General features: G+C 55.4%; 2 protein-coding genes across 6 annotated transcripts in view; one reads left to right on the top strand and one right to left on the bottom strand.

The window, feature by feature from the left end:
• ATF6 (activating transcription factor 6) overlaps positions 1-7,420 on the top strand; it is a 94,897-nt gene extending 87,477 nt beyond the window's left edge. For all 4 annotated transcript variants that reach the window (XM_074597185.1, XM_074597184.1, XM_074597182.1 and 1 more), the window contains exon 27: positions 4,990-7,420. In XM_074597185.1, the coding sequence (XP_074453286.1) occupies positions 4,990-5,201 (212 nt within the window). In that variant the 3' untranslated portion in view covers positions 5,202-7,420. The remainder of the gene's footprint in view (positions 1-4,989) is intronic.
• A 1,297-nt stretch (positions 7,421-8,717) lies between these two features.
• OLFML2B (olfactomedin like 2B) lies at positions 8,718-23,345 on the bottom strand. Of its 2 annotated transcripts, none has more exons than XM_074598319.1 (8): positions 23,070-23,345; positions 21,800-22,063; positions 18,268-18,375; positions 13,950-14,126; positions 11,840-12,068; positions 10,412-10,957; positions 9,754-9,930; positions 8,718-9,434 (listed from the first exon to the last, which is right to left on the bottom strand). In XM_074598319.1, exons 1-8 carry the CDS (start codon positions 23,211-23,213, stop codon positions 8,833-8,835), a joined length of 2,247 nt encoding a protein of 748 aa, XP_074454420.1. In that variant the 5' UTR covers positions 23,214-23,345; the 3' UTR covers positions 8,718-8,832. The 2 variants fall into 2 exon arrangements, with proteins under 2 accessions (XP_074454420.1, XP_074454421.1); XM_074598320.1 differs by having other exon boundaries at positions 10,412-10,954.

Raw genomic sequence — 23,345 nt, 5'->3', positions numbered from 1 at the left:
GTTTTCAACACAAGTATTTTCCTGCGACAAAGCTTTGTGGGGAGGGTGCATATAAGTGGGAAAGGGTAAATTACTGGAATACTTCGTTCCTTTCCTATGACTGCATCCACAGGGCCAAGCAGCCCACTGACATCTATAGATTTTGAGTCTAGGGACACAGTTCACATCACCATTTGTTCTGACCTGATACAGAACAGACACTAAGTTTTTCGTTGCCTGCCTCTCAAGCCCTCTGCCTGTCTTCTGCCTTTCTCTAAAACAGCATCTCTTATAGAAGTAGGTGCTTGATCTGAAAGACGGACACTTGAACATTCAACTGATTGATAACGTGTCAGTACTACTGAGGGGAGAAGGAGGACTTTGGTTTTATGGTCTTTCTAATACGCCAGTTTTGAAAATCTACTACTTCAAATATGAAGACAGTCTTCCATCATCTTCAGTAATTTGTAACAGTAGTTATTACCCTCAGCCGGATTTGCTAAACGTTTTTGGTTTGGACTGCTGACTTCAGCTTTCATCAGTTGGGTCTTGCAACATGTTGGTTGTTTTTTTTTTTAAGAGGAGCTGCCATAAACCCTGGAGAGCAGCACTGGGGAATTAAATTTCTGTTCCCTATACCAAGCTCATGCTGGGAGTTCCATACGGTCCATGAGAGCCAGCAAGCCTCTTTGAGAAAGTGCAGTCAGAGGACAGCAATGCTTGGCACAATTACCTTTGCTGTTGAGATAGTCTATCATCTGAAGTACAGCTTTTAAATCTGTTAACAGATAATTAAGTGCAACACAGCCTTTTGGCCTGGGAAGGATAGCTTCTTACGCCTGAGGCCCTATGAACGGCTGTATGTTCTGAACTTCAAAGAGGAGCAATAAAACTGTTTATAAATCCAGACACCTCTACAGGAGATCCATTCCCGTGTTTTCACTTATGTAATCCCACAAAACATCAGTCATAGGTAATTCAACACAATAAACTTTAGAAATAATTCAGTGTCGGTGTTGGTCTGGGCTATTAACCTGTAATACAGGTTGGCAAGCGCTGACCTTCCAGCCAACAACCAAGCAGCAGTGGCAGCTTTGGGCTGTCGGTCCTGCCTTTGCAGGCACCCCTGCCCGTGTCTGCCTCCCTGCGGAGGGCTGGGAGGTGCGATGGGTGCGTGCTCGGGCAGCGCAGTACGTGTCTGACTTGAGCGTTCGGAGAAGGCACTGGTTACGTAGACTGACCCCTCCGGGGATCAGCCACACGCAGCTGCCAAGCTCAGCGTTAATTGCGGCCTCGCTGGAAAATCCACCTTGTGCTACATTGTCTCCCAGATGTTGGTACTGCTGGATGGCCCCGTGGCAAGGGGAAGGAAAGCAAGCCTGACCGGGCTATTTTTTAAAAGATCTGATATAGGAATCACAAGGCAAAACTGTTGGCCTGCTCTGTGGGTGAGGTCAGACCACAGGGTCCCCTGGGGAACCCACAGTTCTACTCCAGATATTACCCACTTGCTGCTAAGGGATTAGGAATGGCACAGCTGAACATGTGCAACTACACAGCCATTGGATTTAAACTTACCATTAAGGAAATATGGCACAGCAGTGTTCTCATTGCCATCTGGACCGTGGGCGCTGGCTGGTGTGCCTCCCTACCCTGTGGCAAATGTCAGCTCAAATCTCACTGAAAGGGCTTCGCCCAAGTTGTCTTTGTCTTTGTCAGGAGCAAAGAGCAGAGCTCTGTAATCATCAGTTACAGTCTGCCCTGAGGGTCTTCGGTCATGAATAGGCACCTGCAGCTCACAGAAAAGCAGGATTAGAGGGACCACAAGTGACTGTGAGTGCCTGTGCCTGTGCAGAGGGACCACAAGTGACTGCGAGTGCCTGTGCCTGTGCAGAGGGACAATCGGGTACCCCAGGTCTTGTCTGACAGGCGGTTGTCCAGCCTTTCCTTAAAAACTGCCAGTCACAAAGACCCTCTGGTCTCCCAGGGTACCTTCATCCAGAGCTTATATTTCATTATCATTAGAAACATGGCCAAAGATAAACCTGTTTCTCTCAAAATCAATCTGATCGTTTCTAGCCCTGTCATGCTGTTGGCTTACGTGCAGCGATCTTCTGCAGTCCTCAAGCTTTTTCTGCAGTGCTTCTGCCTGGCCCCATTTTGTTCTCGTGTTTTCCAATTCTCCTGAGCGTTGTAGTTCGCTCTGGCCTTGGTTGAAATGCATCCTGAAGATTTTGGACAGCCTCTCTCCTTTATCAAAACTGCAGTTTCATCCAGTACTCCAAGGCTGAAATCTCTCCAGTTTAGCATCTTCCAGAAATCCTGTAAGTATACTCTCTATTCCTCATTCAGATCGTGAAACAGTTTAATGGCATCGAGCTCAGGATGGAGCCATGTGGAATCATTTTTGCATTGCCTGCCCCTTTGACAGTGAGCTAGTCTTTCCAAACATCGGGTTGTGCCGGCTGCATTCAGGTCACGTTTGCCTGTTGTTTTGCTGAGAGCATCACGTGGGCCAAAGCAGAGCATCAGCCCCTCCACCCTCTGGGCTGGGGTGGGCTGGACAGGGCTCTCCGATGGTGGCCAGGCCTCCTGGGGCTGGCACGGCTTTCAGGCTCCTCCTTTGAACACAGCTGGTCCAGGCATCCAGAGGCATCTTTGAGCAGCAGCTACTGTCTCTGTGGAAAATCCCACCTCCTCTTCTACATCGGTTTAGTGCTAACAGTAATGAGAAAGGCTGCTAAAAGTGTCTGTAGTGGGAATTGAGCCATTCCCACTACTGTCCTCATCCCTGTGAGATGAGACTCTTTGCAGAGGCTTCCTGCAGCAGTTCTTCATTGGCAGGGCCTTCAACCCAAAAGGGGAAAGAATCAGATGCCCATCTTTGAACCCAAGTGTCACTCCTGTGCTAATTCACACTCACAGGGCAGGATTGAGGCACTTTGCAAATGTCAGCGTTGGGTGTGTGAGTCTCCCCCATGTCTGCTGGCCCCAGAGGCTCGTTGTGAGTGTGATTCCTCCCAGCTATCATCTCAGCTATGGTGGCCTCAGCAGACACAGCACCTTTTGCACAGGGTGGCAGAGCTGTGACTTAATCGTGGTCCGTTTAGTCACAGGGGAGCCTGTGTCAGCGATGGGAGAAGTGGGATCCTGGCTGGCCGAGATGAGCTGATCTGGTCGCCATGCTCCCTGCTGCCACCCACACAGTGCAGCTCCCTCCCTCACATGGGCTGCTCTCTGGGAGTGCTGTCCTTCTCTGTGCTGAGCAATGCCAGGAACCTAATGATAGCCCACTGTGCTGGCCACTGCAGGCAGACGTGGGAAAGTCTTACTGCCTCACCAAGAGGTTTTCCTGGCCCTGGCCACCATCCCATCCCACCTCACCCACTTATGGCTTTGTAGCACATTTTCTCACATAGCCAGGGTCCTGTTGAGCTGTCATCTTTGCAACATGAGAGATAAGGGGCTGCATTTTCAGCTTGCTGTGTCACAGGGAGCCAATCTGTTCCTGTCTGGTCTCTCCAGCCCAAAGGCCAGGCTCTTCTCCCCACCACCCCAGCTTTCCCTTGTGCCCCCAGCTGCCCCGTACAGCCCCTGTCCTGAGCAGACCAGCCCTCTCCACCGTCCGGTCCTGCGCCTGTTGGGTGAGAACCAAGAGCACATCCAAAGGATGAGAGAAGGGGTGACCTGGAGGGATGGCCTCAAAAAGGGTCCCAACTGGGTACATAGCACTCAAGGCTATGGTAGGACTTTATCAGCAGCACTGCTGCCGGGAGGGACGAGGCGCTTGTTGGGGTATTTGGGTGCTCCTGGCCGTGGTCTCTCAATGGCACACGGGGAGCTTTTTCCATTTCATTTCTGCAGGTGGGAGCTTTGATTTCCCTTGCAGGCTCTCAGCCCCCTTAGCAAGGGTTTGCTCCTGCTTTTCATTACTATACCAGACATACTCGATCTAATGGCTTCTACAGGTGGCGTGGGGTACAAGAAGGTCTGGCCACAGTTGTCAGCTGTCATCCAGAGTCAGAGTTAATCCAGGAAAACAGTAAAAATTAGTAATGTATAGCGCATTCCTCCAATCCATACGCTTTCCATTAGGTGATCTTCCATCCTCCTTAGCACAGAAAGAAAAGCCTGCTGATGGCAGTCAGACTCTGGAAGGCAAGGATTGGTCGTGCCTGGAAATCCGATCTCAGCTCTCGCATTCCTGGACATGCTGTCTATGCAGGGAATACTCTCCCACCTTTAAATCCAGGCAGCAGATGCTGGCCATGTGCACAGCCTCCGCCTGCAAGACCAGGAGCTTCTGTGGCAGCAGACATGCCCAGCCTGGGGCCATGCCGAGGTGATGCAGCCCAGCATGTCCTTGCACTGGGGTCCCATGTGCGGGCCTGCCTCTCCCCGTGTCTGGGGGGGTCTCTCAAGGGTAATCGCCTTGTCCCACGTCACACCAAAACGTCATGCAAGTACAACAGCCAGGGCAGCACGGTGAGGAGGTGCGGTTAATTCTTTTGAGAGATAGCATTTTGACGTTTTTTATTAATAGTCTGGAGAAGAAATTCCTCTAGATCCTCAATGTCAAGAGGGTTACAGTATTCTTAAACCAATAAAAAGAAAGTGAGACGTTCAGCTTTCTTAAATAAGCTTTATCTTCAATCACCCCTATGCTTTAGTGGCTCAAGAGCAACAGTTCAGTAATAAATATTGTACAAGGCAAACTCCATTGGTAATTATGTGCGGATGAGGAAGTGGAAAAGACAAGACATTAATTTCTAAGTGTGACTGCACATGCTAAGCCTGGCCTGGGCCCTTTGAGGTGTCACGAGCAGGCTGGGGCTGCGCTGTGTGAGATGGAGCTCCATGTGTTGGAGCTGCAAAAAGGAAGGGGTCTCCCCCCTCCAGCTCCTGCTCCAGAAAAAAAAGTTCCAGAAAGCTCTGCTTTTGGTCCCATTAGGTCACTAGCTTGAAGGGCTAAGTCTGATTTGTTTGGGGGTTTTTTTGTTACTTTTACAGAAAATGTGATCAATGGGCAGGACTACGAGGTGATGATGCAGATAGATTGTGAAGTGATGGACACCAGGATCATCCACATCAAAAGTTCATCTGTCCCTCCATACCTCCGAGAGCAGCGCAGAAATCACACCAACACCTTCTACAGCGCATCTCCCTCCGTCCCCGAGACACCCCACGCCCTGAGGAGGGCTATTGTCAAATCCCTGCAGTAGCTCCTGTGGCACGGCCTGTGCAACCAGCATGCAGCAGGTCCTGCTGCCACACTGAGCCCCATTGCTGGCAGGTCCCCAGGGCTCCTGGCACATCGGCACAGTAAGGGCAGACCCCGATTAGCCCGCTCCTGTGCCTGACCCTACCCAACGTCTGCATCCTGACCGGGGTTTTTACAGCTCAGCTGTCCCCTTGCCGGGGACAGGCCTGGTGGGACGCACACAGCATGCCATGCCTGGTGCCAGGGGTGTGGGTGATGCACATTGCTGCACTGCTGGTGTCGGCACATCAATGCCTGGGGCTAGCACTGGAGGGACATGGACCATCCTTGCTACTTACGCACTGTCCAAAATTGTGGGGTTGGTTTGTTGGTTTTTTTTTGTTTGTCCCATTAAACTGCCTCCTGAGGTGGGGTGCTGAGTGCTGGAGTCCTGCCTAGAGACACTGTGCTCGAGATCAGGCTTCTCTGCCGGCAGTGGGCTCGGGGCAGCAGGAGGAAGCAGTGTTTGTCTCCGAGCTGTGGGTGCAGGGAGAGCCACAGCCTTGCACCCCACCCCGGCCCTGCGCCCCAGCAGCAGGAGCATCCCTTCTCTGCCAGAGAGGCTGTGCAGGGCCTGGCCAGGCAGCCCTGCTCCTCATCACCCCTGTGCACACCACACACCTGCCCCAAATTCCTTCCCCGTGTGCCCTCCCTTGCCAGGAGGCGGTGGGCGGCTGCTCAGGGTTGCAGTGGTACCATGGGGCAGCCCAGCCTCAGCCCTCCAGCTGGGGGGGTGGCAACCCGCACTTACTGCCAAAGCACCACGAGCAGAACAGTCCTCACTGCCGGGAAGCTTGTCCCCTGCCCCGTGAGGGGCACGAACCCCTCACCTGTGTGCGCTCGCCCGCAGACTGCTGCTGTCATCCCCAGCCCATGCAGCTGCGTGGGAAAAGGCTGGCACGTGGCCCAAGGGTGGTGATTTAATGCGTTTCTAAAGATTGTACTGCTGTTGGGTTGGGTTTTTCCCCCCTCTTCCCCACCTCCCTGTTTTTTGTTTGGATTTTTTTTTTATTTTGTGTGCGATATTTAATGCGTTTCACAGCAGACAGCCTATGGAGCTGGCACTGGCACTTCTGGGGCAGAAGAGCTGCTTCGGTTCCGTGGGACACAGCCACAGCACCTTCCTCCCGAAACAGACACACACACACTTAAACCCACACACCCCTTCTCTGCCTTGTCAGCACTGACAGATGCCCGTCAAGCGTCAGGGGAGCGTGCCGTTTGCCCCTGAGCACTGAGCTACTAGACATGGCTCTTGCTGCAATCGACTGCTGCCGTTACAGAGCCCGCTGCAGAGCTCTGGTGACTGGTCTCGGGTTTGTCAGCCAAGCCCTGGGCCGGAGCGGGCCTGAGGGGCTCCGGTGCGGTGCGCTGCGGTGCTCAGCTGGGATGAGCCGCCAGCAGAGCATTGGCCTTTCCTAATGACTTCAGCATGTTACATTATTATTTTTTTCCCCCCTTTGCCGTTAGCAGAGAAGATGATGGCTTCAATTTGCCAGCCTACTGCCTTTCCTTCATTGTCTGAACCGCTCGGTGACTGACTGACGTGTTTTTTATTATTATTATTTGTGTGTGTGCGCGCATCTGTTAGGAAATAAAAAGTTGATCCTGCAGCAAGACAAACAGCTCGGGGAAGGTGAGGAGGAGGGTGAGGAGCAATACACCCCTGTAAAGTATGTGCCTTGCAACACTATGGAAAAGTTTTGCCCTTTGCCACGTAGTCAGCGCAAGCTGCGCAAGGCCCCCCGTCCCCTCGGCGCTTGCACTGCTGGGAAGCGGCTGGGCTCGGCGAGGGGTTTGGCTGCGCTCCTTGCACCAGTTCTGTTTTCCTGGCCCCGGCCCCACCTGACTGTGGGCCAGCTCACACAATAGTCAAAAAATAAAAACGCTGGCAGTGCCCCAGCCAGAGGCACGCAGCTCCCCCGCAGCCCCGGGCAGGGGCAGCCAGCCGCTCTGGGGGCGCCATTGGCTGCCAGGGAGCCGTGGAAGGGACCCGGGCGGTGGTGGCTGGGCTTGGCACAGCCCGGCACCTTGGAACGGGCTGCTGGGGGACTCGGGGACTGTCCTCAGCCAGCACCCGTGGGCTCCAGTGGCGGAGAGCATCTCTTGTCCCGTGTAGTTCTTCTGTTCTCTGTGTCCCTAGCACTGAAGGCAATAAAATGGTTCTTTTATTTATTATTATTATTGTTGTTAATACTGTTTTACTTAAGCAAAAGAAGGCCAGTGCAGCCTCTGCCGGCTCTTGGGCTGTGGGGTGGCTCTGCTTGGCAATGCCCAAGCTACATGCACCGGGGGGATGGGGGACAGGCAGGGAGCGTGTCTCACCACAGCCCCTCGTGACCTGAAGGCAATTGCAGTTGTGACGGAGCCAAACTCTTCTCCGGGCTGGACGCTGCCACACCACCAGGCCATGGTTCCAGGCCCAAGCAGCCCAGAGCCACCTCAGAGGTCCCCTCCAGCCACTGGGCCTTGCTGCCACTTGGTTTATAAACTGGCACTCCCCCAACCAACCAAAAAACCCCTCGTGCATATCCTTGCACCCAGAGGGTGAACCAGACCCAAAGAAAGCCCCGAACGGCTGCAAAGGTACTTGATCTTTTTATTATTAACAGCAGGTAAATACAAGATGCTGCCGGGCTGGAAGGGCCAGGGCCATGCCTCTATGACAGGCTCCCAGTGGCCAACAGCCGGGAAAGGGCGAGCACGGCCGTGAGAGGGGACAAGGGCTGAGACCCTGCGGGAGACGGAGTGGCAGCGGGATCGGGAGCAAGGGCTCCCCCAGCTCCGCAGCTCCCTGCCCAGGCAGCCCCGCACCTGGCACAACAGAGCCTTCACCTGGCAAATGCCAAAGGGGACTATTTCGGGTTACAAAATGAACAAACAAAAGCCATCTACACGTATTTACAGTGTCCTCCTCCCGCTGCTGGCTCGCTCCGGACGCGAGTTGGGGCTCAGGGTGCTTCCAGCCCCCCAGAGCAGGTTGCAAAGGGCAGAGCCCCAGCCGGAGGGGACAGTCCTCAGCGTAAGCGCCAGCACCAGGGGCTGCCGGAGCTGCGCTCGCAACCCCATTGTACAGCAGGGTCTCCAAAGGGCCTGCTGGCCGTCAGCTGGGAAGATGGTCCTGAGAGGTGGGACATTGCCACGGGACACGCGCCCCCCTCCACCAGGACAGACTGACATCAGTGTCCCGCTGGCACCCAGTGCCTGCAGCAGAAAGGCCAGCTTTGCGCTGGTTCCGGGTCTCTTGCTGATCAATATTAGCTAAAAACCTCATCAGGAGGATCATGTCTGGGCCACCTCCTCCTCTCTGGTCAGGAGTGCTGGGTCCTGTCCTCCCAAAAGAGGGACCCTGCCCACGGGAAGGGAAAACAGGAGCAAGGTTACAGCAAAGACGAAGGGGGTGGTTCTGGCCTGGGGACTGATCTACAATCCACCATTAAAAAAAAACAAAACAAAACAAAACAAAAAAAAAACCAGCTTGAAACAAAACCCATCATTTACTCTTTGATTTGTACAAAATAATAATAACAAAAATAATAATAAAAAGGTGCTGGTGGCCCCTGGCTCGCAGTGCCCCACTGTGGCAGGGGGTCTCAGTAGGCAAAGATGACGTGGTAGGTGACTTGGTGCCCATTGTCCCAGGCATAGAGCAGGCGGTCCTTGGGGTTATAGTCTATCTGCGTGGTGTAGGCGTACTCGTTCTCAAAGAGCAGCCGGGGGATGATCTGCGTGTTGGTGTGCGTGTCAAAGGCGTAGGAGATGTTGGCGTTCCTCTTGTTGTAGCTGTCAACCGCATACAGGACCCCGCAGATGACAAAGCAGTTCCCGTAGAAGTTCTTCCGCAGGCCCGTCCGCCACGTGGTCTCCTTCTGCGTGCTGAGGTCAGCTGCGTTCAGCTTGCTTAGCACTATCACCTCCTGGTTGAAGCCCTCGTAGCTGATGGCCGGGTAGATGACCCACAGGCCGTTCTCATCCACGGCAAAGTCCACGTCCGAGTGGCCCCGCCACCTCCACGGGGTGGACTCCTCGTAGGCCACGTCATGCAGCATGGCCCAGGCGGCCACATACCGCTGCTTCAGGTCGTATTTGATGATGTTGCGCGTGAAGGCCCGGTTGTAGTAGAAGGAACCGTTGTAGACAACGTGCCCCGTCCCGATCCAGCTGTATGGCAGCTTGTAGGAGTTGCTCCAGCGCCCTGCAGGGCAGAGATACCTTGGTGAGACCCCCCCTTTCTTTGGGGTAGGTGGCTGCCAGCACCCTCTGCCCCCAGCTCTGCGTACACTCCCTCCCCAGCCACCAGCCGCAGCCTGGCGTGGTGACAAGCAAGTCCAGAGCCACCAAGGACAGCCTGACCTGCCCCATGCTCTGAACCCCACACTCTGGGTACCAGTGCCCAAGAGGGGAGGGTCCCTGGGCAGAGCATCCCGCCACAGCGCAGCATCCCATGGAACGGGGATGCTACTTGGACCAGCTGAATGGCGGCCAGCGCAGCATCGAGGATGGTGCAAGCCCACCTTGCTTGAAGTTGTCGAGGTTCCTGAACTCCACAAGCGTGTTCCCATAGTAGTAGTTAGTGACGTAGATCCGCTCCTCCCGCGCCAGAGGGTCCTTCATCCAGGCCCCCTCATTGCGCCCGTAGGTGTTCTGGGTGGTGGGTCCCGAAATAGTGGACAGCGTGTCCTTGCAGCGCCCTGCGCAGGCAGAGAGAGACTTGCGAGGCCCAAGGCAGGGTGGCCATGCCCTCCCCACGCCTGCTGGGGGTCTGCAGGCATCTTCCCCCTTCCATCTCCCTGCCCACCCAGCAGGTACCCCCGTTGCCTCGGCCTGGGCTCAGCCTCACAAAGCCCAGCAGCACCAGGCTGATCCTGCAAAGAGCTCCCCATGGCACTAGCGCTGTCCCCACCCTGACTGAGACACGTCCCAGATCCATCTCTGAGGAGGTGTCTTCCTGCCCTGTCCAGCCCCTCAAACTGGAAGGGGACTACAGTAGGTTCCAGAGTTAACAAGCAAGTAAAATCTGGTGCCCCAGTAAAGCACTTGCCCAGCCATCATCTCCATGACAACTCCCACCTGTGGCCAAATCCAGGTGTGCTGCACTTAGCAGGACACACTGTGGGCATGAGCCAGCCCCCATGCGCACAGCTGGATCGGTGCAGGACATGAAACACTCACCAATGATGTTCCTGATGTCCTCCTCCTCCAGGGCCTGCTTCGGTGTGGCAGGGATGGTGGGGCTGACCGGTGTTGCAGGGGTCCTCTCCTGTTCCCAAGCTCCTGGGCTGCTCTCCAGGGCAGGGCTCGTCTCCATGTCATTCAAGGTCCCAGCAGTGGTGGCCACGGCAGGGCTGAGGACGGGGCTAGTGGCTGCGGGCAGGCTCTCTGTGGCTGTGGCCACCACTGTGCTGGCCAAGGCCAGTAGCTGAGGGGTCTCCTCCTCCGCCAGCCCTGCCGGGGCAGTTGTGGTCTCTGGGGTGAGGGTCAGTTGGCTCACAGTGGTGGGGTCTGATGTGGGCCCCATGGCCGTGGCAGAGGACAGGGGCACTGTGGCTGTCGCAGCACTGTCGGTGAGTGGTGGGGTGGTGGGGTTGCTGCCGGGGGTGGGCGGCCATCCCACCGGGGAGGGCTTCCTCACGCCCTCACCTGCCCGGCTGCTGGGCCTCAAGAGCTGGTCCTCAATCAGCAAGTCCACCGTGTTGTCCCCACTGAACAGCTCGTCTGCTGCCAAACACAGGCATGGGCATCAGTCCCACAGTGAGCAGGAGTAGGTCCCCTGTGGCCCCTCTCCACCTGCCCCACCGCTGTGGCTCCTTCAACCACTTATCCAGGCTTTCTTGTACTAAGTCCATGTGATTTGCCTCTTAATTTCCAGCCGAAGAAGGGCTGGACGATGGGCAGGGTCTGATGGTGCCCACATTAGGAGGTCAGTGAGACCCCATCACATCCTTGTCCACCACCTCAGGCTCAGCAGAGCAGGAAGTGACCACCCATGCCCTTTGCTCCTCCTCATCTCAGGGATCTCACAAACCCACACACGGCCGTGCTGGCTGACCTCGCCACTCAGCCGGCTCTGCACAGAAAGGGCACTTGCCTTGTTTGCCTGTGCTGCTGGGCCCTGGTGGCTTGGCCCCCGGCTCTCACCATGGCCATAGCCACGAGGAGCACTTGCTGACCCTCAAGGCAGCCAGACACGGCTCTGAGCTGCCTCCCTGCCACCCCAGCCACTGCACAAACCTCCCGGGATACCATGGGGTAGGTAGATCTGCAGGGCTAACATAAGTAATAGACTTGCGTTTACTTTCAGGAAAGGTGTTGATGCTGGGTGTTTTAAGCCATAGCAGTGAGCCATTTCCTTAGCTACGAGGGATTTTCCATGGAATAACAACACTGCACTGCTCCCCCGTGCAGGGCTCAAAGGCTGCACAGTGGTGAGGAACCAACTGTCCCACCTCCTCCTGCCCCCAAGCCCTCCTCTCTATGGTGGCCCCCTGCACTTTGCCCACACGTTCCCAAGGGACAAGGCAGGACTCGGGGACAGATGCTGGCTTTGCTATGGGACACAGAACAGCCATCCCGCTGGACGCAGCTACAAACCCAACTCACGTTGCTCCTCGATGTCATTCTCCGACTCAGTGGACTGGGCTTTGTAGTAGGTGACCCCTCGGACAATGGTGGGCTTAGAAGGAGGCCAGCTCCTTACGCGCAGCTTCCTCTGCAAGAGCTGCTCGGGCTTCTCGTCCTCTGGAGAGAGGTGCAGCTCTGGGAGGGACTCGACAGAGTTGATCTGCTGGGAGATGGTTTCATCTTTCAGGAATCTTTCTTCATATTTGCCCTGGAAGAGATGCAGGAGGTTGTTATGGCACGGGCCGGAATGGCTGTGTTTCGGGGGACAGGACAGGTCAGGCTGGCCAGCCGAGCGCTGGGTAGGATGCTCTGTCCTCCCTCCTTCCTCAGGATCAACCTCAGTCCCTTCTGCCGTGGGAAAACCCCCAGGAGACAGCGGGGGCAGCAGCCCAGCATTGCCTCCACCTGACCTCGGTGCCACCCAGCAAACCTTGGACTCGGCGCTCAGTAAGGCACGGGCAGTGGGACGCGAGGCATGCAGGCAGAGCGAGGGGACCCCAGGGCGGCGTTAGCAGGGTACACTCCTCACTGCAGCCACTCGCACGTCCACTAGCCGGACGCCCCCTCGCACGCCAGGGACGGTGTGCAGCTGATCCATAGAGAGCGTGCAACACGCACCGAGCTTTGGTAGAGCAGAGAGGCTGGAGGCACCTCCCCAGCGGGGCCAGGAACCCCCTGGAGCAGGGACCATGAACTGCCCCCTCCCAGGGCAGGAACAAGAAACCCCCTCCGGGCAAGGACCAGGACCTTCCCCCCAGGCAGGGACCAGGAACCCCGGGCAGAGGCAGCCACCAGCTGCCGCAGCTCATGCCTGAAGGATTTCATCTCATTAAAGGAAATCGGAAAGACAGCCTGAAGGTTGAAGCGGTGCCCATTTGGCTGAGAAGACAAGCCCAGGGTTCCTCCGCCGCCCTACTGCAATTAGCGGCAAGGAAAGGGGAACATTGGGAAATGAGGTCACTCAGGGTAATAAAAACCCTGCATTTTTATTAAAAGCCCACGCTCTCCTGCCTGGCTGGGGCTGGCTCCTCTCCAGCGGGCAGCAGAGCCCCTGCTCAGGTTATGGCCCGGGGAGCAGGGGGAGAGGGGCTGGGAGCGCTGCTGCACACCCTCTGACACAGGACACGGGTCCCCCCCCCCAAGCGGAATAACTGACACATCGTGGTCAGTGCCATTTTCCCACCCGCTGACCCCCAGCGCACACATGGGAGCCCGCCCTTCTCCTTGTGGGGACTTGGGGAGTCCACTCCTATGTGGGACCCGCAACACCTGCTCTCAGCTGCCAGGGTCGGGGTAGGGGGGGGCGCAACTTCCAGGCTGTCCTCACCCCCAAGAGCTGAGCACTCCTGTTTGGAGCTGGAAATGATGCAGCAGCCATTCCTCCCTCCCTGGACACCTCCTTTGCCCCTGCAGAGGGGACCCTGGGGTGAAGGCAGGATGCTCCAGAAGCCGCCCGGTATAGACCAGAGCAGCGTGAGGCCACCCTACACTGCGCCACCAGAGCAGCAAGGGTGTCCTGGGCAGGTGTCCCCTCTCACCCCTCTCTGGGGCCGCACGGGAACCGCTGCCCCCGGCAGAGGATGTCCCTGTGCTGGACAGACCCTGCAGGGACTCCCATGGTCTGGGGCTGGGTACCGGAGCTGGCGGGATGCCCAACTCTCTGCCCGGAGCCAGCCAGGCGCAGGGATAATTCCCTGGGAGGGAGGGCGACAGGCTGTCCCTCCACCGAGCCCCCAAACCCTGCTAATCAAAGGCTCCGAGTTTCCCAGCACTTCTTAGCCGGCCCCACAATGACATCATTCTTTCCGAGCAGCGTGGCCGCTGCTGACCTCGAAAACCAACAACCCCGTGGGAAGGGGGGAGGCCTGGGGAGCAGCCTGCTCCCGTTCCCTCCTACATCCCGGCGGCAGCTGGGCTGTGCCGAGAGAAGCAGGCTGGAGCTGGTGGCACGGAAACGGGGGTCGGCCAAGCCAAGAAGAAAATAACCCCGGGCCAGCGGCCTGCCGTGGTGGGGGGAAATCCAGGAGACACCCTCTGGGCTGGCTTGCACAGTGACTTCAAGCTGTGCAGCCCTCTGGGGCGGTCATACCTCTGCATGCGTATAGGCAGCCTCTGCGTCCCGCTGCAGCGAGCTCTCTATGTCGGCAAGGCTGTTGGTGATGAGGCTGGAGCAGTTCTCCCTGCCCTTGCGGTGGGGATCCTGCAGACCCTCCTCCACGTTGGCTCCTGCCCGGTGGCTTCCCTGCGTGAAGTTCCTGGACATGCCCTAGAAAAGCAAGAGAAGAGACTTTACCCAACATAAAAACAAGGGATGCTCCACGGTCTGCGAACCACAGCCCAGGAGGCAGCGAGCTCTGTGCTGCCATCCCGGGCTCACAGCTGGGCTTCTCTGTAGAGCTGCACACTTCAGCTGCCTAAGAAGGCACTGCCCTGGCCCCAGTGGCATCCAGAAACTCCATCCCTGGTGTGCATACGCCAGATCTACTCTTTGCCATGGGGCCCCAGGGAGCAGGAGAGTGGCCTTGAGGCTCTTCAACAGCCATCTGCAGCCATGCTTGCTGGCTCATAGAAGCAAAAGACAAGCTACAACATCCCAAGTCCCAACATCATGTCCTTTCCCTCTGGCAGCAAAGTTCATCTCCCATTTATTAATCCCGCTTTCCTAGCAGGGTCACAACCTGGCCGGCTGCCACCTGCCTAACCCCCAAGGCAAGTACTCAAGGTCAGCATCCCACTTGTCCGGTTTCTGTTGTCCTGGTCCTGCCCCACTGCCTGAGTCCCTGCACTCAGGGACTGCTTCTCCCCACCATCCTCTGCTCCCACAGAAGAGGGAGAGAATTTCGGGAGAGGAAGAGAGCCAGTGACCCTCAGAGAGCTGTCCCGGACTGGGAGGGAGCTGGGGTGAGCTGCAGCTCATCGGGCAGCCCAGGGCAGGAAAACCCCTTTGGCCTTCTTAGTTCCCCAACCACAGGTACATCTTGTCACCAAGGGGTTGTTTCAGTCTCTGCTCATCACTCTTTGGTCTTTTACATCTTAAATGGCAACTACTTTGAATTAGGTGGCACATCAATCAAAGAGTTTTTACACAGAGACTGGGGGTGGCTCCCCCTGATCCTTCACTTTCAATCTGTCCTGCCATTATTTTCTCCTAAAGCCCACCATGACCTCCATCTGCGACCTCAAAATTGCCAGCTGATGTGACAGCTGCAAACTGAAGACAAAGCAGAGAAGCTGCCTCACTAGAGAAAGCGCTAGCTCTAAGGACCAAGTATTTGGGGGTTAATTCCCTCGACTGACACCATTTGTGTGAAATGCCTTGTTATATTGGAAGTACTCGCAATACCTTCTCATCTCTGCAAAAATACCATCCTGAGTTCAGTTAACCACCAGCCCCCTCCCTGAGTATCTGAACTCCCGGTTTTCACCCAGGAATTGTGAGACACAGCTTTATCATGCTATTTTAAGGCTGAGTCAAATAACACGGGGACTTTTCAGCGAGCATTTTGCTGTGGTAAGAAAAGGAATAGGGGGCCTCATGATGCTCTCCTAAGAGCAGGACAGGAGCAGAAGCAGCTTCGACACACTCCTCCTTTTGGGATGATGGCTGATTCCGACAGCCTTGTGCTCTTATCACTTATTCTGTGTAATGTTTGGCTTACGACTTGCTTAGGAATAAAATCTGCCTCCCCTTTAGTGGGGAGGCACCACCAAAGCCCAGCCTGTGAAGCTGCTTGAGGCTGCTCAGCTTCTTCACCAGGAAGCAGCTGCCAAAAGCACACCCGCCTGGGAGGCCGATGCTTTGAAGCGATGCCAGGCTCTTGTTCAGCATCTCAGCTGTCCGTTGTATCAGATCCCATGGCTGATGCAGGGTGTGATCCTCCTCCTCTCAACAGGAATTTATGTGCTAAGCCAGCCGCTGGAAATGTTTCACACCTGCTGCCTGCACCAGCAGCACTGGGGAATCTCCATCTAACCCAGAACCTCTCCTGTCCTCCTCCATCCCATCCAAGTGCTCGCAGGCAGCTTCAGCTGCTTGTTACGTGATCCTATAGCCCTGCTTCTGGGAAATTAAAGACCCAAATCTGTGAATTCCCTCCTCCTACACCTTCACTGCTCCATCTCTGGCCAAATTACTCCAGCCAGACCAGACTACTTCTGCCCATCTGCCTCACTGCGATGGGCTGTGAGCAGAGCAGCCACACCGCAAGGTCACCCCAGCATGCCCAGACAGAAAAGTCCCACCAGCACTGCTCACACTGAACCTCCTGTGCAGGAACAGGCTGGTAGACAGGGCCACGTTGGTACCAAAGAAGAGCGCACATGAAGTAATCCCTCGGGTCATCTGTCAATACCCAAACTCCTAATGCTTACCTTACCTTAGCTTCCGACTTGACCATCTGCAACGTCTTTGAGGAACCTGCACTCCCCACCCACTGACCTGATGGGCTGTGTCACTCTGGCCTGATCCGTTTAAAGGTGACAATGTCCAACAGCACCATTTTCCGCATCTGGAGTACTGTGTCCAGTTCTGGGCTTCCCGGTTCAAGAAGGACAGGGAACTGCTGGAGAGGGTACAGCAAAGGGCTACCAAGATGATTAGGGGACTGGAGCACCTCTCTTATGAAGAGAGGCTGAGGGATTTGGGTCTTTTTAGTCTGGAAAAAAGACGATTGAGGGGGGATCTTATCAACCCTTATAAATACTGAAAGGGTGGGTGTCAGGAGGATGGGGCCAGGCTCTTTTCAGTGGTACCCGGCGACAGGACAAGGGGTAACGGGCACAAACTTGAGCATAGGAAGTTCCACCTAAACATGAGGAGGAACTTCTTTCCTTTGAGGGTGGCAGAGCCCTGGCAAAGGCTGCCCAGAGAGGTGGTGGAGTCTCCGTCTCTGGAGGCGTTCAAAACCCGCCTGGACGCGTTCCTGTGCCACCTGCTCTGGGTGACCCTGCTCTGGCAGGGGGGTTGGACTAGATGATCTCCAGAGGTCCCTTCCAACCCCTGTCATTCTGTGATTTTCAGTCAACTAGTTTCAGGGTGAGACAAATTCATGGGCTACAGATCCATAAATGATACCAAAAAAAGGTTGTCTCCTCTGTCACCCCTAATCTAGCTAATGGTGGATGTTAAATAGCAACAAACCATTGATCTGTCCTGATGGGGCCTTTTGTGTTCACCGCAGCATCCTCTGCCCATGGGACAGGGCTCACCCCCACCACGAGCCCCACGGCTACCAGTGCTGTGGCAGCAAAGCTCCCCAATGGGGATGCGTGGCATGGGGCTGGTGGCACAGCTCCCAATTCCCTTGCTCCTCTCCCCTAATTAGCAAAGACTCAGCAGCAAACCCAAGTAACAACTGGAGAAATCGCTAAACCACAGGAATAGGGTGGGATTGCAAACAAAAACATTGGTTCTTTGTTATTTTTAGACCTCAAAACCCCTTTTCCCCCTTCTGGATCAATCACCAGGCTTGGAAGCCCAGAGCCCCCCAGGAAAGCGTGCTCCTCTCAGCTGCCTCCTTCCTGACCCCGGGATGGAGCATGCCGTGCCTCTCGAAACACTTCGCAAGTGGAATTTTGGCTTTATAAATCATCGCCTCTCGGCCCCTGGCTGCAGACAAACGGGACTGCTCCACTCCGACAAGAATGTGGAATTACTGTCCCAGATACAGACCACGGGAGAAAACTCCAGTATTTAATCTGGCAACCTGTTGCTACATAGCTGAGCGCCGCTCAACAAACTGCAAACCCCACGTTGTACTAGCCAAAGAAATATTAAACTGTATGGAAGTAAAAATGATTTCACTGGAAGTCTGCTCTAAAAAAAAAAAAGGAAGGTACTTTATCTATCTTTTTAGCAGCACTAGGGGTTCAGTTCTTTTTAAATGCAGGCCAAGATGTAACTTGGTCCTTAAGGAATTTGACCTCCTTGACTACCAGCTGTCCCAGCGAGTGTGTCCCGGCACCAGCCCTGAATCGCTCACCCCGACATCAAACAGCACAAACGCACCTGGTTGAGGGCAACTATCACGCCAGCACAGACATGAAATTGAGAAGAGGAAAAACTTAACAGCGGGCCCTTTGGACCCCGAGGAGATGCTGGTCCTGGTGAGGCCACAGCTGGGATGTCACACCTAGTTTGGGCCACAAGGGACGGGGGGAACTGGAGAGGGTCAGGGGAGGCTGATGGGGTGGTGACGCCCTGGGCACTGCCTGCAAGGAGCAGTGGAGATCTAGCTTGGAGAGTCTAGTCGGGTCTAGTTTGGTTTAGTTAAGTTTCAGCCAAACAGTTAATGAACATTTCTTCCAAAAGGAACAAGGCTCTGAATGCACCAGAGGTACTAAGTACATGACTTGAGGCAAGGCCCACTGAAAGCAACAACCTCAAAGGAGAACAGGACTCATCTTACCTCCTCGAGCTTTTCCACCCGACCCACCAGCTTGGTTGTGACCGAGTGCAGCTTCAGAAGGTCCAAGCCGTAAAAGGCACTTTCCAGCATCTCAACAATGGAGGACAGCTGCAAGGCACAGGGAGCGCACTGTCAGTCAGAGGCCCTTGCTATGAAGTACTCTGTGTGCTTTCTACAGCCGAGAAGTCAAGCGCAATACGCGCATCTGAGCACAAGAACTTTATTAAAACAGGTTTTTCTTTACATAGCCCTGCCACATTGCTGCTGCAGTCAGGAGCAGAGCAGGCAGAGTTTCAGGAGCATGTTTTGGGTGCTGGGGATTAGTGAGCAGAGCAAGGAGGAGCACTGCCAGCTCTAGGCAGGCTCTCTCACAAGCCCAAAGGCTTAGCTACACTACCAGTGACGTGACTGGCAACAAAAGAGGCAACAAGCATAAAAGTGACTTTGACATCAGACTCTGAGCTCGTGCCATCCCGTGCTTTTTTTCCTGGAACAAGAAGAAACTTGTTAAAAACTTTTAAAACGTTCACAAATGCATGAGAGAAGCAATTTCAATGCAGTGCCAGCCTGGCAACAGTTTGCTTCCCTGGAGGACAACTTTATCAGAGGGATGCTGCCTCTTCTTCTGAAATGGGTGATTGAAATCACCCGTTTCAGAGATGCCCTGTGTTGAATTCACCTCCTTCCTGCAGCAGGAAGGGTTGTGTCCCCGCGTCCTGCCCAGCAGCAGCCCCTGCTCACTGATGCTGGGGGCCCAGACAGCAACACCCTCCTTCTGCATTTCATACGGTTCCTGGTGCTCACTCCACAGAGGACAACACTTAACCAGGCACGAGCTGGTGGTGAGAACTCCCAGGCCATCCTGTGCCTCTGCTCCCTCCTGTCACATGTGTCCCCACACATACACCACAGTACTGCAGACCTCACAGCCCTGACGGCTGAGAGGTATTTTAAATGCATGGGAATTAGTACAAGGCAGTGACATTTTCTCCCAGCAGCTACAAACTAGTCAACAGAGCTCCATAAACATGGGAGAAGTACAGGCAGCACTGCTGGCAGCACTCTGAGTTTCCATCCCGGCCTCTGCAGTCTCCCTGTGGAGCTGACAGCAAAGGAAAGATTTTTTTGCGCCAGATAAAATGGCAGCATTAAGAGACAGGGATTGTTTTATGGCTACACATCCACTTTCCACCAAGAACTGGACGGAGATGACCGATATAATGCACACAACCTGCCAGACAGCCACTGGAGATATGTGCTTTCCCTCCAGGCTGGATAATTTCCATCAAGACACAAAGGTTGCAGACTTTATTAACCACCTTCCAAATCTTCCTGAATGCAGACTCCTTGCGCAGACTCTGCATCCGAGACCCCCAAAACACACACCGCGCCTACAAGCAGAGGAGCAACAAGCTGCAATTTCACAAAAATACATCTTAGAGTCAGCTACACCTGCCAACACCGAGTTGATCCTCGCCAGAACACCACACTGATCCTCACACCAACTCACTACTTCCTTCCCTTCGCCCACTGCAGACTTTGGCTCTCACTGTCTGATGATCCATGCATTCCCATGGGACCTTATTAAAGGCACGGATGGGACCGAAACCTTCAGCTGGGATGCCGAGCGCAGCCATTCAGCACTGTGTTGGAGTGCCCCAGGGGTACCCCTGCTCCCCAGGCTTATCTACTGCCTTCCTTGCCGCTACCTTGGGGACACATCCTCCAGCCACCCGTCGTAAGGGAGGGCTCTCATTCTGGGGACCTTTCCACAGCTTTCCCACAGAGTACCTAGGGTTTTTGAGTCAGAGCCTGGTAAAACACAACAGACATGGAGCACAATCATGTGCATCCCGCTGCTGGACCAGGCAAGAACAGTGCTCATCAGACCAGCAAGGAGAGTAAAAACCCTGGGGCTGGTAGGAGCAATGAGATGGCCTGGCCTGGCCCTCCCCACCAAAGAGCGTGGGAGCTGCTCCTCATGAGTCACGTAAGAACCGGAGCTGTGTCCTCTCCTGCCTCACGGCTTCTTGTTGCCGTTTCCAGCGCGCCCGACCCCAGGAGGGACTCTGTGGTCAGCGAGAAAGCAGGCCTGTTTTCACAGCTCCCGGGGTTTGACTTTTGCAGCAAATAAAAACCCCACGTGTGTATATTTGGATAAATCTTGTGAAATCGTTTGGCCACGGATCCTTGCAAAATGAGCCGGGGAGCCTGGGCCAGTTCCTAGAGGACAAGCTTTCACACCACAGCTGGCTGTGAGCAGCTCCCCAGTGGGAAGAGGCAGCCGGAGCCAAGGGTACAGCTAGCCACGCTGCTCTGCTCCTGAAGGCTGACTGGCTCCGGAGAGGACCAGGAGAGAGGTGTGAGCTGCTGGTGGAGGAGCTCTGCCTACCTGCTGGTGAGGGACTTCAGGGGTGGCTCTGTCACCCCAGAGGGTGACCCCTTCCCTAACCACAGAGAGCTGACGGCTCCTCATCTAATACCAAGTGGGGCATCCTGGCTTCTCCTGCAGGTGAGGGACCACCAAACAACTCCAGACTGGGGGGACTCCTTCCCTGAAATGATGGATTATCTGTCTGTGCCTGTTTACCTTCCCTAGCTGCAGGGGAGCTTGGACAAGAAGCTGCTAACTGTCTGCAGTCGGACAAGACGAAACACATCCTCAAACTCCAAATTAATTAGAACAAACCCATAACGGTGGCCCCGGCTGCAGGCTGCCCCGCAGCACCTCGCACGCTGCCTGCCTTCCCACCTGAGCTGGGACTGGCAGCACTGCCACAGAGCACATCCCATCACCACCCACATGAATGCCACCAGCCCTCAACCTTCTGCTCTGGAGACTCCCAGGGCTGGAAGAAGCCAGTGGCCCTTTGGGGAGGATTTCTGCTGCCCTATGCAGGTAACAAACTGGAAATGCCAGCTGCTAGACCAGCAAAAGTAAGCATCCAAGAAAAGTCATGAGTACTTAAGAACTTGGAAAAGAGGTACATGTTACTAAAGAGATAAAATACTATTAGTATAGAAGCGTCAGCGTTTAAAACAACAAAACCCATCCAGCCATCAGCCATCTGTGTAACACACCCTCATGCTGACACATCAGCAGCTTTTGGCCCATGGAAGCCAAAGCAGCTTTGTGCGTGGATCCTCGGGAGCCCCTCTCTGCGACGGGAACAAGACCTGGCAGCTGCTGAGTGGAGCAGAGCCGTCCCCCCGGGGACACTTCGCACCCGACAAAGGGCAGGGAGCAGCCCAGTCCCTCCTGGGCTTCCTGTGCAGGCAGCCGTGGCAGACCCCAGGCAGCAGGGGATAAATCGGGCAGGGTGCTGCTGAGTGAATCATCAGCTGCAGCTGCTCGAAGCAATCCCTTAAACCGAGCTTGATTTTTATATCCAACGTGCAGATATAAAAGTAACCAGGAGATGTTTTAGACAAAAAGTTTAGGAAAAGTATTCTTTAGAAAAAGCTCTGAAAGAAAAGGCTTCAGCAGATCTCCCCCTCCAAGAAGAGCCCCGAATTCAAGCTGCTCTCCTACCTTCAGGTCGCTGCTCTCTGCCTCCCGCAGCTTCTTCAGCCTGAAGTCCCCCTCGCAAGGATTGAGCGCCGAGGGGGGGGCCACACACGCACACTTGCAGCTGGGTCCTGATGTGATGGTTTCCACCGTGTAAAAATCCTCCGCTTTGAAAGCGCCTTCGTTAATCCTTTGGCAGGCACCGCGGCCCAGGGGCCTGACCAGGCATTTGCACCGACAGTCAGAGCCTTCGGACACTGCCTTCACCTTGTCGTAGTCACCTAACAGCTGAGCACAGGTCACCAGCAGTTAGCAAACTTCTTGTCCTCTGCTTGCCCAGCAAGGGACAAGGACACCCCGGGCCTTGAGGTCTCAACAAGGACACTCTGGACACCCTGAACCTTGGGGAAACTGGCCGGCTCTTCCTAAATCTGCTGACCAATAAGTTTTCTAGAGAGTGCAGAGCTTTCTGATCCCTACCTACAAGGGGAATGAAAACTGGCTTCTTCCAAAAGGGTATTTTTTATTCCGCTTTGTGTAAAGTGGACCTAGCCGCTTTGAATTTTAAATACAAGAATTTTGAATTCCTGCTGTCTTTTAATGCTCTGTGTCCAGTAGACCCAATAAGTCACCTGCTACCCTAAGCAAGATTTCTTTACACAGGCAAACAGGGTAAGGGTGCCCTGGAAGGGCAACTGAAAGCTACCCTATAAGTAGCTTAACCTGGTGGTGAAGCAGTATTTCTGATTAGCCCCATACAATGCCAGGAATTTCCTTTACGGAGATTTGCAGACAGCACTTCTGAAAGCCCAAGCACAAAAATAACTTTGACGGTATGTTTCCAATAGTCTCCACATTAGCCATTTCCGAGGGCAGATAATAGCACACAGTCTGATCAGCCAAATCTAGCAGAAACCTCCACCGCATCCCACTGGCAGGGAAAGAGCCCGGATCCTGGATCCCTCCCCTCTGCACACAAAGAGGCTCCACCAGTTCCCCTCCCAAGGAGCTCCCTGTTTTTTTAGTCCCCCTCAGGGAAACAACAGGACGGAGGCTGTGAACGTCGTCCCGTTGGACTTCAGTGAGTTCACTGTACCCCAGGCAATAAACTCCCCGCAGCTGCACCCTCCCAGCACCGCCCGGGAGCGCTGGGCGAGCGCGGACACCCAGCATCACCCAGGGTACGCGCAGCAGCGCCCAGCACCGCCACCAGCGTTCCCCCCGGCGCTGCCCAGCCCCGCGCCGCGGTGCCCCGTACCCGCCCCGCCGAGTGCCCAGCATCCCCAGCAGGTACCTGGGAGAGGATGTTCTCCTGGTTGTCCGCCTCGTCCTGCAGCGGCTCGGCGGAGGGCCCGGCCGTGCCAGCGGGGGGGGACCCTGCCCGGCAGCCTGCGCCCAGCGCGGCCAGGCAGAGCAGCAGCGGCAGCAGCCGAGCCATGGGCGGGCGGCGGAGGGGGCCGGGACCGGAGCCGGGGCCGGGGCCGGCGCGGAGCCGCCGCTGCTCGCTCAGGTGCGGCGCGGCGGGCGCGGGCGGGGCCGGGCCGGGCTCCCGCCCCGGTCCTCCCTCTCT

The sequence above is a fragment of the Larus michahellis genome, chromosome 8 (assembly GCF_964199755.1).
Source record: "Larus michahellis chromosome 8, bLarMic1.1, whole genome shotgun sequence".
Taxonomy (NCBI): domain Eukaryota; kingdom Metazoa; phylum Chordata; class Aves; order Charadriiformes; family Laridae; genus Larus; species Larus michahellis.
The sequence above is the reverse complement of the archived record's forward strand: the minus strand, read 5'-3'. Positions and strand labels throughout refer to the sequence as shown.

Bases quoted from the DNA above. Each gene is read 5' to 3' on its own strand.
- OLFML2B (XM_074598319.1), bottom strand. From the start codon at position 23,213: ATGGCTCGGCTGCTGCCGCTGCTGCTCTGCCTGGCCGCGCTGGGCGCA. The intron at 22,064-23,069 runs GTACCTGCTGGG...ACCTGTGCTCAG, and splicing joins AGGAGAACATCCTCTCCCAG to CTGTTAGGTGACTACGACAA. The intron at 14,127-18,267 runs GTAAGATGAGTC...TTGCTTTTCTAG, and splicing joins GGGTGGAAAAGCTCGAGGAG to GGCATGTCCAGGAACTTCAC.